Source organism: Lampetra fluviatilis, chromosome 20 (assembly GCF_964198595.1).
Source record: "Lampetra fluviatilis chromosome 20, kcLamFluv1.1, whole genome shotgun sequence".
NCBI lineage: Eukaryota > Metazoa > Chordata > Hyperoartia > Petromyzontiformes > Petromyzontidae > Lampetra > Lampetra fluviatilis.
The window spans coordinates 10,493,253-10,507,823 of record NC_136294.1 but is presented as its reverse complement, the minus strand read 5'-3'; the positions used below and the strand labels follow the sequence as shown (position 1 = coordinate 10,507,823).

Genomic DNA, 14,571 nt, shown 5'->3' with positions numbered 1-14,571 from the left:
GGCGTGGTACTGGCCACCCACCCCCTCGTCTGTCCTGCCAGCCTTCATAGGTGCTCGCTAACAGCACTTGTTCCAACAGTCTTTTAAGGCTATATGGGTGGTCTTTGTATTTGTGCCTTCTCGCATTGCTAGATTTGTTGTATGCATGTACGTATGTTGATTTTTTTTCACACCATACGTAGCCAACCATGTTAATGGGAGGTGCAGGAGAAGGACAACAAACGAAAAACGAACTTACCATTGTGAACCTAACTAGCGTCGGTAGTGCAGACGTGTAAGTGGGGAGCAGGTTGACATTGTGAACTGATTATTCCGTCGACTGTACTCAAGTGTGAAGAGAGAGGTGGGATTGAGTTTCAGAGATCGGCAGCACACGATGTAAAAGAAGAAGCGGGGGCGAAGCTTTGCGCAGCAGAGTCAGCGAGCGGACATTGCCCATGACGAGGTGGAGTAACACAGGCAGTTGAACGGACCGGACAGGTGGAAACAATGTGGTGGACTTCAGAAGAGCATCGATCTCGGTCGGAGAAGCGCCAGAAGAATAGGCAGCCAACAACGATGAGATGGACGAGGCTCGCGCTCACACTAGGAGACCATCGGTGCTGCAGCTCTCGATTTAATTCTATCTTAACCCTGTCCCATTCTGATGACGTACGTGTTTTTGTGATCGGAACGGAACCGGAAGATAAACTAAAATAAAATAGCTTTAGCGGTATTGAGGCTCCCACAAAGCCATGCGGGAGGGCTTGTGGCACATTTTGCCACCAGCTATTATAGAGTGCGGTCGTGTCGCTACGGTTCTCTGCGTTGAGTAAAATGTCGTTAAAATCAACGGCGCTACAGTATGTCTCTCTAAATAAAATTAACGCTGAACTCCTCGCGCGTTCCGAGATTCAGTGGTGAACGGGACCCACCCACCCTGCCACTTGCAGCCGTCTAATGGAATGGGAAAGGGGTTAAAGTTCAAGCATGGACTATGATGCTGCACACCGGATGCAGAAGCAACGCTTGCGTTGTTGGGCAGAAGATCGCTCTGCAGAGCGTCCGTCTAATTCTTGCAACCCTCTCGGATCGATGTCTGCCTGCAGGCGGTCGCATCTTACAGATCCAGAGGGCGAAGCTGTCCGACGGCGGACGCTACACCTGTGTGGCCATCAATGCCGCGGGCCAGGCCAAGAAGCACGTGGTGCTCACCGTGTACGGTGAGTGTCGCACGCACCACCCCGTCGCTCGCTCGCGTTCATGCCGCTCGGCCTCGTCCACTCGCTTGGTGTGGAAGCGCCCGCCGACCCGGTTCGGCCCGTGACTGTGTCTTCTCGGTCTTGGGTCTTTAGGTCAAGGGTGTTACGATCGACAAAATTCCTGATGTGCGTACGCTTCATTGTGAGTTCATATGCCACGATCGCATCGACATTATTCCCATTTTGGGCATTGCGTTGTGTGAAAGTGAATTGTCGTTTTCATTCATATTTGATATGGTTTCTCCATGTTCGAATGAGCATGGGTGCTGTTGTGTCTTTTGGTGGTCTGGAGCAGATGGACATTGGAGGTGAATATGAAATGGACCAGTCTATCCATAGAAAGGCCAAAGTTGACATCCCATTAAGCGGTGTTCATTTTATTGAATCTTAATAAAAACAATAGGAGAAGGATGCGCACCGAGCCAGCGCTATTGTGCTCCTAAGTTTGAATTGAGTAAGCCTGGGTTTGGATCCAACCACACTTATGGTTGCTCTGCGATCCACTGCCGACCCCAGTCGATCATCTCCACTCGCACCCGGCTTAAGAATTACACCCTTGTCACCCCCCCCCCCCACTCTTACCCCCCCCCACTCCCCCCACCAGTACCCCCCACAATCCGCGATGGGGGCGGCGAGGCCCCCCTCGCGGTCAGCGTGCGAGCGGGAGGCTCCGTGTCGCTCGAGTGCGAGTCCAACGCCGTGCCGCCCCCCGTGGTCACGTGGTACAAGAACGGCCGCCCCCTGGCGGAGTCGGAGAAGGCCGTGCTGCGCGGGGATGTGGGACACGTGCTGACACTCGTCGACGCCGAGGTGCATCCCGAGACGTGGGGAGGGGGGGAGGCGTGCGCGTGAACGCTGTTCACGACGTCATTGTTGTTGTTGTTGTTGTCGTGAGGCTGCCGCGAGCGGACGTCTCTCTGACTGCGTCGTCCTCGCCGCCTCTCCCTCCTGTGCTCGCTGCTGGGCCCGATCTGCGATCAAAGACGGGAATGTTTGTTCGATTCCGTATTCACTGCACGTGTTAATGTGGAAAGCTGCTTTCGGAGGGAAGCAATATCGACGAATGTGAAGGCTGCTGCTGCTGAGCTGGCCGTCCTTGCGCAGGCAGCCACAGGTCGCTGGTTGAGAGATCGCGCGCTGTACCTACGTATGAGCTCCTTTCACACCGTACGTAGCCAACCGTGCCAATCGAAGGTGCGGGGGAAATGCTGAAACGTGCTTCTGCCGGTGGCGATGGTGTCGTCTCAGGTGGCCGATGCCGGGCAGTACGTGTGCAAGGCCACCAACGTGGCCGGGCAGGTGGACAAGGTCTTCCACCTCACCGTTCACGGTACTGTCCACTGATGCAAACCACACGCCACTGAATGGGAATTCAAAACAAAAAAGCAACTCGCTGGTCTGCCAGTGCAATCCTCTTCGTCATCATCAGCCATGATCGATCCACTGCTAAATGAAGGCCTTCCGTAGCCCCCGCTACCTCGCAGTGCACCGGTCCATCCGGCACCTGCACATGAACTGATTTCATCGCTCCACCTTCTTGGTGGACGTGCTCTTGAGATGCCTTCTACACCTTGGCCGCCACTTTCAGTTTCAGTACAACTAGTGTTGTTTTAAACATCATTATAAAAAAAACTCTCCAGTCGTGTAGGACTGTGGTTATCCAGCACAGACCGTACAACGTATAACGACGCAATGCCCGTTCCACAAATACGAAGGAGACATCACGGTGATGACGATACACTCTGCTGCTCCTGACGCGGTATGTCTAGCTGGACCACCTGAATGGTGAAATCGTAGTTGTTGCTCCGTATCTACGTCAGCCACACGAAATGAGAATATATTAATAAGTGACTTTTCATCTAAAGTGCCGTGGCACCTCAGAGCGGCTGCTCTGCTCTCTCCGCACGCGTTCTCGAATGCGAAGTGTTGCGCTGTTTTGCGAGAGATCCGGAAGGACACCTTGTGTCGTGTGGCATGGCGCTGATGGCACGGTTTGGAGTAAAAAATATGGGTGGGGGGGGGCAAATTTCAACAAAAAACCGAGACAAATTAAATCTCCTTCCACGTTTTGCGTGCTCCGGTGAAAAGAAAACAGTAAAAGAAATCAGTGTCATAGACAACTGAGTCTCCTTCTTCCCATGTCTGTCCCTTCACACAAAAACTATTTGCACATCCCATCAGCCACACTGCCTTCTGGGTGTGCATAGTTATAGCAGCATTGGTTCAATGCAAGTGTTGGATCCGCCTTTCAGGAGCGAGTATGTTACGAGTATTGGTAACCCACGGTGAAATAAATCCGGAGCGCCAAATTTTATATACAGCAAAACCTTGTTATTTCGGTGTTTGAGAATTCGTAATTGGGGATAATTCGGCATGGCTGCGCTTTCGACATATATACGGTACGTTAATAATACGCCATGAGCCGAATTGCCGTACCGAATGGTAAAATTTCGGCAGACACGTGGAGCGACGCCGCGCGCCACGACCAGAATACCGACTCGGTCCGGTGGTGGCACGTGTGGTGAGCGTGGTGAGTGTGGTGAGAGTGGTGAGGGTGGTGAGCGTGGTGAGAGTTGTGAGCGTGGTGAGAGTGGTGAGCGTGGTGAGAGTGGTGAGCGTGGTGAGCGTAGTGAGAGTGGTGTGCGTGGTGAGCGTGGTGGGAGTGGTGAGCGTGGTGAGAGTGGTGACCATGGTGAGAATGGTGAGAGTGGTGAGTGTGGTGAGAGTGGTGAGCATGGTGAGAGTGGTGAGCGTGGTGAGTGTTAGTGCAGACCCATCGCCTTGTTTTTGTACTCTGCAAGCCAACCCTCTCAGACATTTCGTCTGCACCTACATCAAGAAGTAATAGAAAGGGGCTGAAGTATGAATCCCTTAGTCTGCGAGACAATTCCAAAGTTTAGGATAGAATTGGTGCAGGGTGTGTGTCAATACGTACGGTGCGTGAAGAGTTTGGAAAATAAGTTTGGGAAAGAAATGTATTGGAGCAGGAGGCATTGGGGAGTACCATTGGAAATAATTCGGAATATTGGATAATTCGGCAAGGCCAGAGCCCCATATGTGTTGAATTAACAAAGGTTTTCTGTAATTCTAATCCACAACGAATAAATCCAGGGCATGCATGAAAAAACTGGACAAATTAACGCCGATTCAAATTCATTATAGCGCTCCTTGTCTTTGAGAACATTTTTATGAGAAAGTGTAGACAGAGGGCATCACTTAGATTACGGAGGTCCTGGAACTCTTCTCGGACAATGATGTGGTTTAGGACTGCAGCAGCAGCTACCTTACCGCTGCCATGTAGGGGGAGTGCAGTAGAATGCACTCGTGAGTACAGTACATAATACTTACTGATCCTATTATAATATATTTGTCTATTTATTTATGAAAACACATTCCTGTGGAGGGAGTTAGTAGGAACGTTGGGTTGCTCGGTCAATGGCCAAGGTCAACGGCGGCGTGGTGTGTTCCGCAAATATGCCCGACTGTGAGGGCGGGCACAAGCTGGCGTGAGAAGTATTCTCAGGTTTTTTCGGTAAAGTCACGTAGGTAAAAACATTAAAATTAATGAAAGTAAAATAAAACAAAACAAAATAAAATTCACGACGTTTCGGAGGCAACACAAGTCTCCGTCATCAGGTGGGACCGTCACAGCCGAATTAGCTGCATCAAGTGAAGCAATGATTCAAGATGTAATCCCTTATAAGCAAGTTGAAGGGAGGTGGAGAGGGGGGAGAGCTTATCAGGCTGTGGTAGCCAATGAATGGAAACGTATCGGGAGGGAGGAGGAGCGGTGATCAAAGACTGCACGCAGTGCTCAACACAATGAATGGAGACGTGTCGGGACGGAGGGCGAGCGGCGATCAAAGACTGCACGCAGTGCTCAACACAATGAATGGAGACGCGCCGGGACGGAGGGCGAGCGGTGATCAAAGACATCACGTAGTGCTCAACACAATGAATGGAAACGTGGCGAGCGGTGATCAAAGAACAATGAAGAGATTACTGTTAAACACTGTGGATGTTAACACTCGGTGAAGTAAATTAAAATAGTGCCTGTCAGATAAGATGGTCCAAAAAGTGTAATTAAGTCTTTTTTGCGTGGTTAATAACATCTTTCCAGTGATTACTGAGTTTGTACCCATCATCACGGTTGAAATTATGTCTGTGTTTGTATATTTGTATGGCTTCGTGTACAAACCTTTGATGGTAGCCCGGAGGTTTGCAGAGAACCTTGGTCTCGGAAAAGACAATTTCATGAGAGCCCGCCGAGTTGTAGCAATGATCGGCAACGGCCGAAGAATCAGTTCTGCCGTGTTTCAGATCTGACTTGTGCTCGCGGACACGATCAGCAACATGACGTTTTGTTTCTCCAATGTAGCAATCACCACAAATGCAACTCAATTTGTAGACTCCAGGATACTGTAAGTCAGGAACGACATCCTTCACAGATGGAATCAGATCACGGATTTTATGCACTGTACTGAATCGGACTTGGATCTTATGTTTGTTTAGAATTTTGGAGATCTTTTTGGTCACGCCTGCTATGTATGGTAACGTGATAGTTTTGGTCAGAGTTTCATGTGGTTGTTTCTGTGTGGTGGGAGAGACAGCTTGGCGGATACGTTTCCATTCATTGGCTACCACAGCCTGATAAGCTCTCCCCCCCTCTCCACCTCCCTTCAACTTGCTTACAAGGGATTACATCTTGAATCATTGCTTCACTTGATGCAGCTAATTCGGCTGTGACGGTCCCACCTGATGACGGAGACTTGTGTTGCCTCCGAAACGTCGTGAATTTTATTTTGTTTTGTTTTATTTTACTTTCATTAATTTTAATGTTTTTACCTACGTGACTTTACCGAAAAAACCTGAGAATATGAATCATTGCAGTCACGAAAGCTTCAAATCTAGAATTAATGGCGTGAGAAGGTTAAACGTTGAGTTTTATAAGGGCGCCACGGGGTGACCAGCCCCTCCCCACCCAGCCCCACCCCTCCCACCCCCCACCCAGCCCCTCCCCACCCTCCCCTCCCCACCCAGTCCCTCCCCACCCGGCCCCTCCCTGCACGACGGACACAATAATCCCCAGTGGGCTGATGTAACCAGGAGGTTCCTACCAGTATAACGTTTATCATCTGTATATTATTAGCGCTATTACCGATACCCCAATGAAGCCCTCATATACTGCTCATACGAAAGAGATAACGCTGTCGGGAACGCATCCCCATATGTACAACGGTATAATGAGCCCTTTCATCGCCGACGCGATTAGCCCTCACTTCTCCAGCAACGCCGCATCTTGAGCGCTAAGCGCGGTCTGTATGTCAAACCGATTCGCGAACCCGGAATCGTTGCCAACGGCATCGACTCGCATGGGGGGGGGCGGCGCCTGCGCCTCTTGAACGTGCGGCACCGCGCGGGTTCCGCCTCTGCAGTGCCGCCGAGCATCGAGGGCCCGCCGGAGGAGGACACGAGCGAGATCATCGGCAACCCCGTGACGCTGGCGTGCGACGCCCTGGGCATCCCGCCGCCGGCCATCACGTGGCTGCACAACGGCCGCGCTTTAGGTGAGGGCCGCGGGACGCCACCTCACTCGGAATATTGCACATGCTGCACGTTGTTAATCCCCTTTCCCCCTCCGAGACGTCTGCAAGTTGCAGGGTGGGCGTCCCGTTCGCCGCTGAATCTCGAAACGCGCAAGCGGTTTGCGTTGGTTTTATTCAGAGAGGCGTAGCGCCATTGTTTTCGAAGACATTGTATTCGCCGCAGTGAACCGTAGCGACACGACCGCACTCTACGATCGCTGGCGCCAAACTGTGCCACGCGCCCTCCTGCATGGTCTTGTGGGAGCCTCGGAATCGGAAGAAAAACTGATGACGTACACATACGCCATCGGAATCGGAAAGGGTTAAAGTTTATTTCGATTTTTTACACGGATGATGGGTCTCATTTAGCCAGTTGCCCGGCTATTTTACAAGGGAGATCCGTGGTGTGTGAGTACAGCATCAATGTGTTTGTGGAATGTATGCCTGTTTGTGTGCGGGGAGCGCTAGTGCAGCGGTTAGCGCGCTGCACTACGAACCCGGCGATCCGAGTTTGATTCCAGACTCACGGCCAACATCAGTGACGAATATCTGAACCGGTTCCGGGCCTCCCCTAGGTCGACTCAACCTCAAATGAGTACCTGGTGTGGTGTGTAAACATCGCCACTGGGGAGACAAAGGTAGGCCAGGCATGGTCCTGGCCACCCACCCCTTCATGTACAGTGCCAGCCTTCATAGGTGCTCGTTGATATCACTTGCCCCTACAGTCTACTAAGGCTATATGGGGGATCTATATCTTTGTGTGCTAGCTTATATTAAGGCAGACGTATTGATTAATGTGGTCTTTCATGAACCAGAATGATCACTGGAATTTCATGGGACGAATATTTTGGTTGACAAGACGCGTATCTGTGATCCAGTACATTGGAGGCGAGTTACGGCCCGGAGATTACAGTTCAGCAGATGGATTCATGACATTTGTGACGATTGTGGTGGTGCCAATGATTGTACTTGCGATGATGATGATGATGATAATGACGCATATATGATGATGATGATGATGATGCGAGTAATGCTGATGTTTCTGATTATGCTTGTGATGATGACGACAACGACGATGATGACAATATGATGATAATGCCATTGGCGATGATGATGATGTTGTTGTTGCTGATGCCACAGCTCACAGTGATTTGTGTTCGTACCTCTGCGCACCGCGTGCAGATAACACGGCATCGTTGGAGATGCGCATCTTGTCGGGCGGCAGCAAGCTGCAGATCATCCGCTCGCAGCTGTCGGACGCCGGGCACTACACGTGCGTGGCTTCCAACGTGGAGGGGGAGGCACGCAAGACCTACCGGCTCACCATACACGGTGCGACACACATACAGCACATGCAACCAGCAAGCACACATACACACACATATACCTACCAGCTCACCATACGCGGCGCGACACAGATACAGCCAGCATGCGTACACAACACTCGTCAGTAAGTGGGAGTGAGATCACCACGGTGCCTGTGCCATGCTTGGTGCACTTTGAGGCCACGTGAAGTGTCGAAGGCTCGCTGACAGGAGGTCACGGGACAGACCCAGGTGCCATGGGTTGACTGATTGAGATGACTGGCAGACACACCGGCTGTGTCCCCGACTGTGACAACTTGCTGTATTTTAGCCACCCGGCACTCTGCTCGTTGTTATGAGTGTCACTCCTCTGCCCTCCATTGTTGTTGGAGGGCGACTGCCTCCAACTGCTCAGCAGCGTCCTTCACGCGCGCACACACACACACCTACCAGGTTACCATACACGATGCGATGCACACACAGCCAGCATTTTCTTCTCCCATTGCTTTTGAATCGCCGTCCCTGTTCCAAGTCCAGGCGAAGGCCAGGCTGGGACCACTCTGTCTATAAAATAAACATCCCCCCCTGTTGCTGTACGTCGTCCTCAGTAGCGGTGGCACAAAGGCGCTGTGTGAACCCAAACTATATTGTCACGGTGCGTGTGGGAGTTAACTGGAAGCGTGCACTCCCCCTGCCCACCGCTGCCCCTCGCGAGCAGTGCCGCCCAGCATCGAGGGCTCGGAGCTGTCGAGCGAGGTGGCGTCGGTGGTGAACGAGACGGTGTCGCTGGCGTGCAAAGCGAGCGGCACTCCGCCCCCCGCGCTGCACTGGCTGCGCGACGGCAAGCGCCTCGACGGAGTCGCGTGAGTTCCCGTCCGGCGCAGCGATCTTCACTGCAAGGCCCGCGGGCCACTGGTGGCCTTTAGTGTGGCCCCTGGCGTGCGGCCCCCGACGATACACACAACATGTGAAGACACCCCTTGCAGGCAGTGTGGCGGCCCTCGCACTGATAGCTTCTCAGCGGAAGTGGCCCCCCTCTGAAAATGAGTGAAGAACACTGGTCTAGCATGTCGCCTCCCTGCCTCTCTCCCTCTGGACGTTACGTCTCTTCCTAGCAAGTGATGCCACTTCCCGCTAGTGTGGCCCTGCTCAATGTGTTTAGAGTTATTCTGCAGGTAGCGATGCACTGATTAGTCGCTCAGAATCAATGTCTGAGTATTGAGTCGGATTGGGCTCGTGAGCTCCAATTCGCTCGTTGAGTTTTTGAGCCAGGCTGGGCCGGCGTTGGGAATATGACACGGCCCCACTTTTCATCCAGACGACCGGCTCGGCACGCACTTTAAATGCTACGATCACTAAACAACAAACTATGTATATATTTAAAAGTGCACAATTAAAAAACAATACAAAAATCACAAATATACAATTACGAAGATGATTTCAAAATAATAAAGATTCTTGCATCGAATCTAAATATCTCGCAATCAGTCTCCAATTACTGGTAAATCAAGCGCGTCTTTGCGGAGTCAAAACGAACGATGCTGGAGTCACTTCAATCTGAGTCTCGAACTCAACATTATCCAGTGCTCTGTCATGTTGTGCGAAGAGCAGTTTGCCAAATTTCAGTCATCAAAAAGTGAAAACTCAAGTGTCTCTCTTAGCAAGTGGTGGAAATCCTCAATCCTCTGTGATGCACGTGTGGCATATTAGCTATCAGAGCTAAAATTTGCTATAAAACAAGTGAACAACCAAATGTTGCGTACTCTTTGGTTCTTTCAGTAAAGTCACGTAGGTATAAAATAAAATAGATCACGACGTTTCGGGCGCAACAACGAGCTTTCCCACCTGATGACGGATGCTTGTGTTGCGCCCGAAACGTCGTGATCTATTTTATTTTATACCTATGTGACTTTAACGAAAGAACCAAATAGTATGGATTCCTGCAGTCAAGAAAGCTTCAAATCAAGATAAAATGTTGTGTATTTAAGTAATCTTTTAACCATTATATGTAACCAAACCTAGGTCATCAAGCTGTCTACATGGGAGAACGTGGTTTTAATTACCCGTATTTGAAATCTGGATTGGAATCCAGAATCTCATTGATGCTGGCTCAGTGTTGTGACATTGTTGTTATGAGCTCCGTGACGTTGAGAAAGAGAGATGCAGCCACTCAGCTCTACCTGCTGCCCGCTGCCTTTTCTCCTTTCCAGCCTCATTCTCTCCGTGTCACCGCGTTCCTTCCTCCTCTGCCTCATCCACCCCCCTTCCTCCTCTTCCTGCCTCCCTCCACTACCCCCTCCTCATCCTACTTCTCCCTCCTCCTCCTCCCCCCACCCACTCTCCCTCTTCCTCCTCTCTGTTCACCTGGCTCTCTCCCGGTGCCGCCGCAGGGTCTCTAAGGACGGCAGCGTGCTCACGCTGAGCGCCGTGCAGACGTCCGACGCCGGGAAGTACACGTGTGTCGCCACCAACGTGGCCGGGGAAGAGGACAAGATCTTCAACCTCAACGTGTTCGGTGAGTTGCCGCGCGTGGACGCGGGGGTCGTGCGATCCGCAGGTGTTGCACTCGTCATGGGCGCCGGTCCGTAACTGCTCGACGTGAAGCGTAGAGTAAACTAAAACTTTAAACTATTTTTATTTAAATTTCGATTTAAAGCTTTCGTGACTGCAGGGATTCATCTTCTTGGTTCTTTCGGTAAAGTCACGTAGAAGGGAAATAATAAAATAATAAAAAATACATTTTATTATTTTATTTTATTATGTTTTATTTTTATTCTTTTATTATTTTTATTTAGCCATTTAAGGCCTACTGAGCTGTGTAGCTCTTTTGCAGAAGCGACTTCGCTATCACAAATGATAGCTCAACGACGTGTCACGTCACGTGGACATTTATAGCAGACAAATAGTCTAAACACATGTTTCTAAAATGTGGAGGAAAAAACCGGAGGACCCGGAGAAAAATCCACGCGACCATGGGAAGAGATAGACATGCGAACTCCAAATATCCAGGCGTCAGGCTCGGGATCGAACCCACGACCTCCTGTATGCCAGGCGAGGTAGTTAACATCTCGCCACCATGGTGAGATAAGAGCTTGGCTCACAATCAGTAAATTTACCCTGGGGTGCAAAATTACCCTGAATGGTCCATGCCATGGGAAAGGGGAATTTACAATGACTGATTTAGGGCCACCAACTCTAGCCAAAGCTAATTTCAAACTTGGTATGTTTGGATATGAATCATGTACATGTACAGCCGTTTTTTTGTCAAACCACTGCTGGATGACGGCCTCCCCATGCCTTGCGTGAGGTGGAGGTAATTTAGCCAAAATTCACCGCATTGACCAATGTGGCTTGGTGAAGGTGAGGACCATAGACGTGGGAGCATAGAGGTACAGTATAACAATCGCCTTTGCTGCACTGCCCTGCACTGAGCACCACGTGACACTGGCCTCCAACTACCAATAACAACCTGGTCATACCTGTCAACCCATAAGCTTTACCCGTATTCTTGTACAGGGAAACTGAGCTTTCAGGTCCATACGGTGTACAGCCGTTTTCGTACGGGCAAAACAGAAACACACGGCCAAATAAAAAAAATCGTGGTACAGCTGCTTTTTTTTACTCTGGAGAGTAGCGATCCCCGTAGCAGCCGACAAATTTGATCCAGAATTAAGACTCTCTCGGTACAGATCATGCGCACAAACTAAACTTCCACATCCGGTTTTCCAAACGCAAGCCAGGCCACCGCAGAGCGGCAATGGCAACGTTACCTCCTGCGGCGAAGAAGGAAAAATTAGCGACACCGACAGGCAGACATTTGATAGAGTGGGAGAGTCCGACCTATGGCTCAACAGCAGGTCGCAGGATGGGTGCGGTCATTTGTTTGTGTTTTTCCCTTGTGATGGGACTTTGTAGGATGAACGTTGAGATTCATGAGGGTATGGGGTGGTTAATAAGGTCTGAATTGGTCTGTAATAAGGTAAGCACTGATAAGGGGTTGATGGGTATAACCTGCATGGTGGCCACCCATCCAAGCACTCTCAAGGCTTAACACTGCTTTTAGCCTCTTGCTTAGCTTCTGAGATCTGATGAGATCGGGTGCATTTCAGGTGATTCTGTCATAGGCTTCGATTTGATTCACCTTTTAACAAATGTCCAATTTTGTTCGATTTTCTGCAAAAATATTCCAATGTCTCCCATCGCCAACAATGGTCGAAATCGCCAAGATGACGCATTTAATCGAATTGTGAATTTGGCCATAAACTGTCATTTCGAATAGGTAGCCCAACCGATTGCTTTGGCTGATGAACTAATTTGATCTGAGTCAGTTCCGACCAATTGTCTCTCTTGCTTCCCTATTCCCCTACACACAAAAAAGACGAAGATCCCCCGTATAGCCTGTCAAAGACTGTTGGGGCAAGTACTGTTAGCGAGCACCTACAAAGGCTGGCACGGCACACGAGGGGGTGGGTGACCAACACCGCGCTTGGCCGCCTTTGTCTCCTCAGTGACGATGTTTACACACTATACCAGGTACTCGTTTGAGGCTGAGTGGACCTAGTGTTGGCCGTGAGCAGGAAACGAACTCGGGTCGCCAGGTTCGTAGCGCAGTGCGCTAACCACTCCACTACCGCTCCCACACGCGCACGCATACACGCACACAGTGCCGCCATCTATTGAAGGCGCGGGGCAGGTGGAGGAGCTGTCCGTGGTGCTGGACGGCTCGCTGAGCATGGAGTGCGTGGCCGTGGGGGTACCGCCGCCTCAGATCACGTGGATGAAAAACGGACTTCCCCTGCCGCTCTCCGCCCACGTGCGCCTCCTGTCTGGGGGGCAGACTCTCCGGTCCGTGGTCCCGTGCCCTACCTGTCGCTTCACTTCTCACTCGCATCACGCAAACCCAAAGATGACAAACACCAAGATCACCCCGTTCGGCCTGATAAGAATGCAGGTGCGAAGTGCAATTGCCGAATACCGATGAAGGCCATCGTGCGATTGAGTGGTGTGATTGACACCAGGCCTGGCTGTCTCTACCTCTCCAGTGCTGATGTTAACACACCACTCCAGGCCCTCAATTGAAGCCTAGTTAAATAAAAGAGATTTCCGTATATCCATGTTCAGGTACCGCTTGCCACACATGAGCATGGCCAGGAATTTAACCCCAAATTGTCAGGATAGTGGCACTCTGTATAAAGCACTACACTCTTGCTCCCCACTTATCACACATACAAATACATGTGAACACGTGTTTTTTTATTCAACAATTACTTACATATTCCACACGTATGATACGTTGAAAGGGTATTAAATCGACGCATTTGTTCATCACGTGACAGCATTATTCATCGTGGCTGTGTCGGGTTTGGGGTGGGTGGAGGGTTTTACAGCACACATTTGACTCGCGCGACCTAACCCTACAATCAATCACGGAATCGTCACGACCCTGAACTCGCTCCCTCTCGCAGGATCGTCCGAGCGCAAGTGGCGGACGCGGGGACATTCTCCTGCATCGTGTCGAACCGCGCCGGCGTGGCAGACAAGCACTACAACCTGGAGGTGCACGGTACGGAGTCGGCGCCTGGCAGTGTGGCAGCGACGCAACGGATTTCAAATCGATCATTACGGCTCTCTGATACGAGCATCGAGCCGTCCACATGAGGGTCGGCTTTGATTCATGCAAATTCGATACGACTTCAATGTTATTGTTACATTGAAGCCGCTGGATGAAACTGAAACTGGTGTATAAAAAAACGACTAAACAAAAACGATCTACCACGTAAGCCCCGCCAGGCCCGACAAAGGCCTGTTCTTGTGTGGTGACCGCCTATCCACCATGCTATTCAGCCTCAGCCCTGCTTAGCTGTTGAGATCTGGCGATGGTCGAGTGCATTCCAGGCTATTTGGACATAGACTCTGAGTGTGTGTGTGTAAGGTGTCTGTTTGCACACAGTGGTGTATATAGGTATGTGAATTACACCTGAATGTGTGCACGGTACATATCAAACAGCCATTTTTATCCTGCGCACTACTCTTAGAGCACTTAACATTAAATACAATTTACTTGAATGCCCAACGATTCGAATGTGTAAAACATAAAACTTTGGTTTAGTTTAAATAACCGAGCCAAGTACCCCAGGCAGTATAAGCTAGTAAAACCCGATATTATAATTAAATTAAAATAAAATACTTTAATCAAGGTATATCACAGTCGACGAAGTTACCCAGCTCGCCTTTGTGTATTTGCTCTGTATTACGGGGACACTGCTAAGGTGGGTTTTAAACAAATGTTGACATTCATCTAAACTATCTGCTCCTCTCGCGTTGATGGGGAGATCATTGCGTGACATTGTAGCCACACAGCTAAGGGAACTCCCACCCCAAGCCATGCATACGTAAGAGAAGCTGAGAGGTGATCATGACCTCATCACTTTAGAGCCGGCC

The 14,571-nt window shown here is 50.4% G+C and overlaps 1 protein-coding gene across 6 annotated transcripts in view; it reads left to right on the top strand.

The window, feature by feature from the left end:
• HMCN1 (hemicentin 1) overlaps positions 1-14,571 on the top strand; it is a 267,719-nt gene that overhangs the window by 191,728 nt on the left and 61,420 nt on the right. For all 6 annotated transcript variants that reach the window (XR_013637801.1, XM_078865602.1, XM_078865601.1 and 3 more), the window contains exons 60-68: positions 1,089-1,202; positions 1,846-2,051; positions 2,490-2,571; positions 6,677-6,808; positions 8,009-8,158; positions 8,849-8,993; positions 10,521-10,645; positions 12,795-12,975; positions 13,596-13,693. Coding sequence is in view for 5 of the 6 variants with exons in the window: in XM_078865602.1 (XP_078721728.1) it covers positions 1,089-1,202; positions 1,846-2,051; positions 2,490-2,571; positions 6,677-6,808; positions 8,009-8,158; positions 8,849-8,993; positions 10,521-10,645; positions 12,795-12,975; positions 13,596-13,693 (1,233 nt within the window). In the remaining variant the exon portion in view is untranslated. The remainder of the gene's footprint in view (positions 1-1,088; positions 1,203-1,845; positions 2,052-2,489; positions 2,572-6,676; positions 6,809-8,008; positions 8,159-8,848; positions 8,994-10,520; positions 10,646-12,794; positions 12,976-13,595; positions 13,694-14,571) is intronic.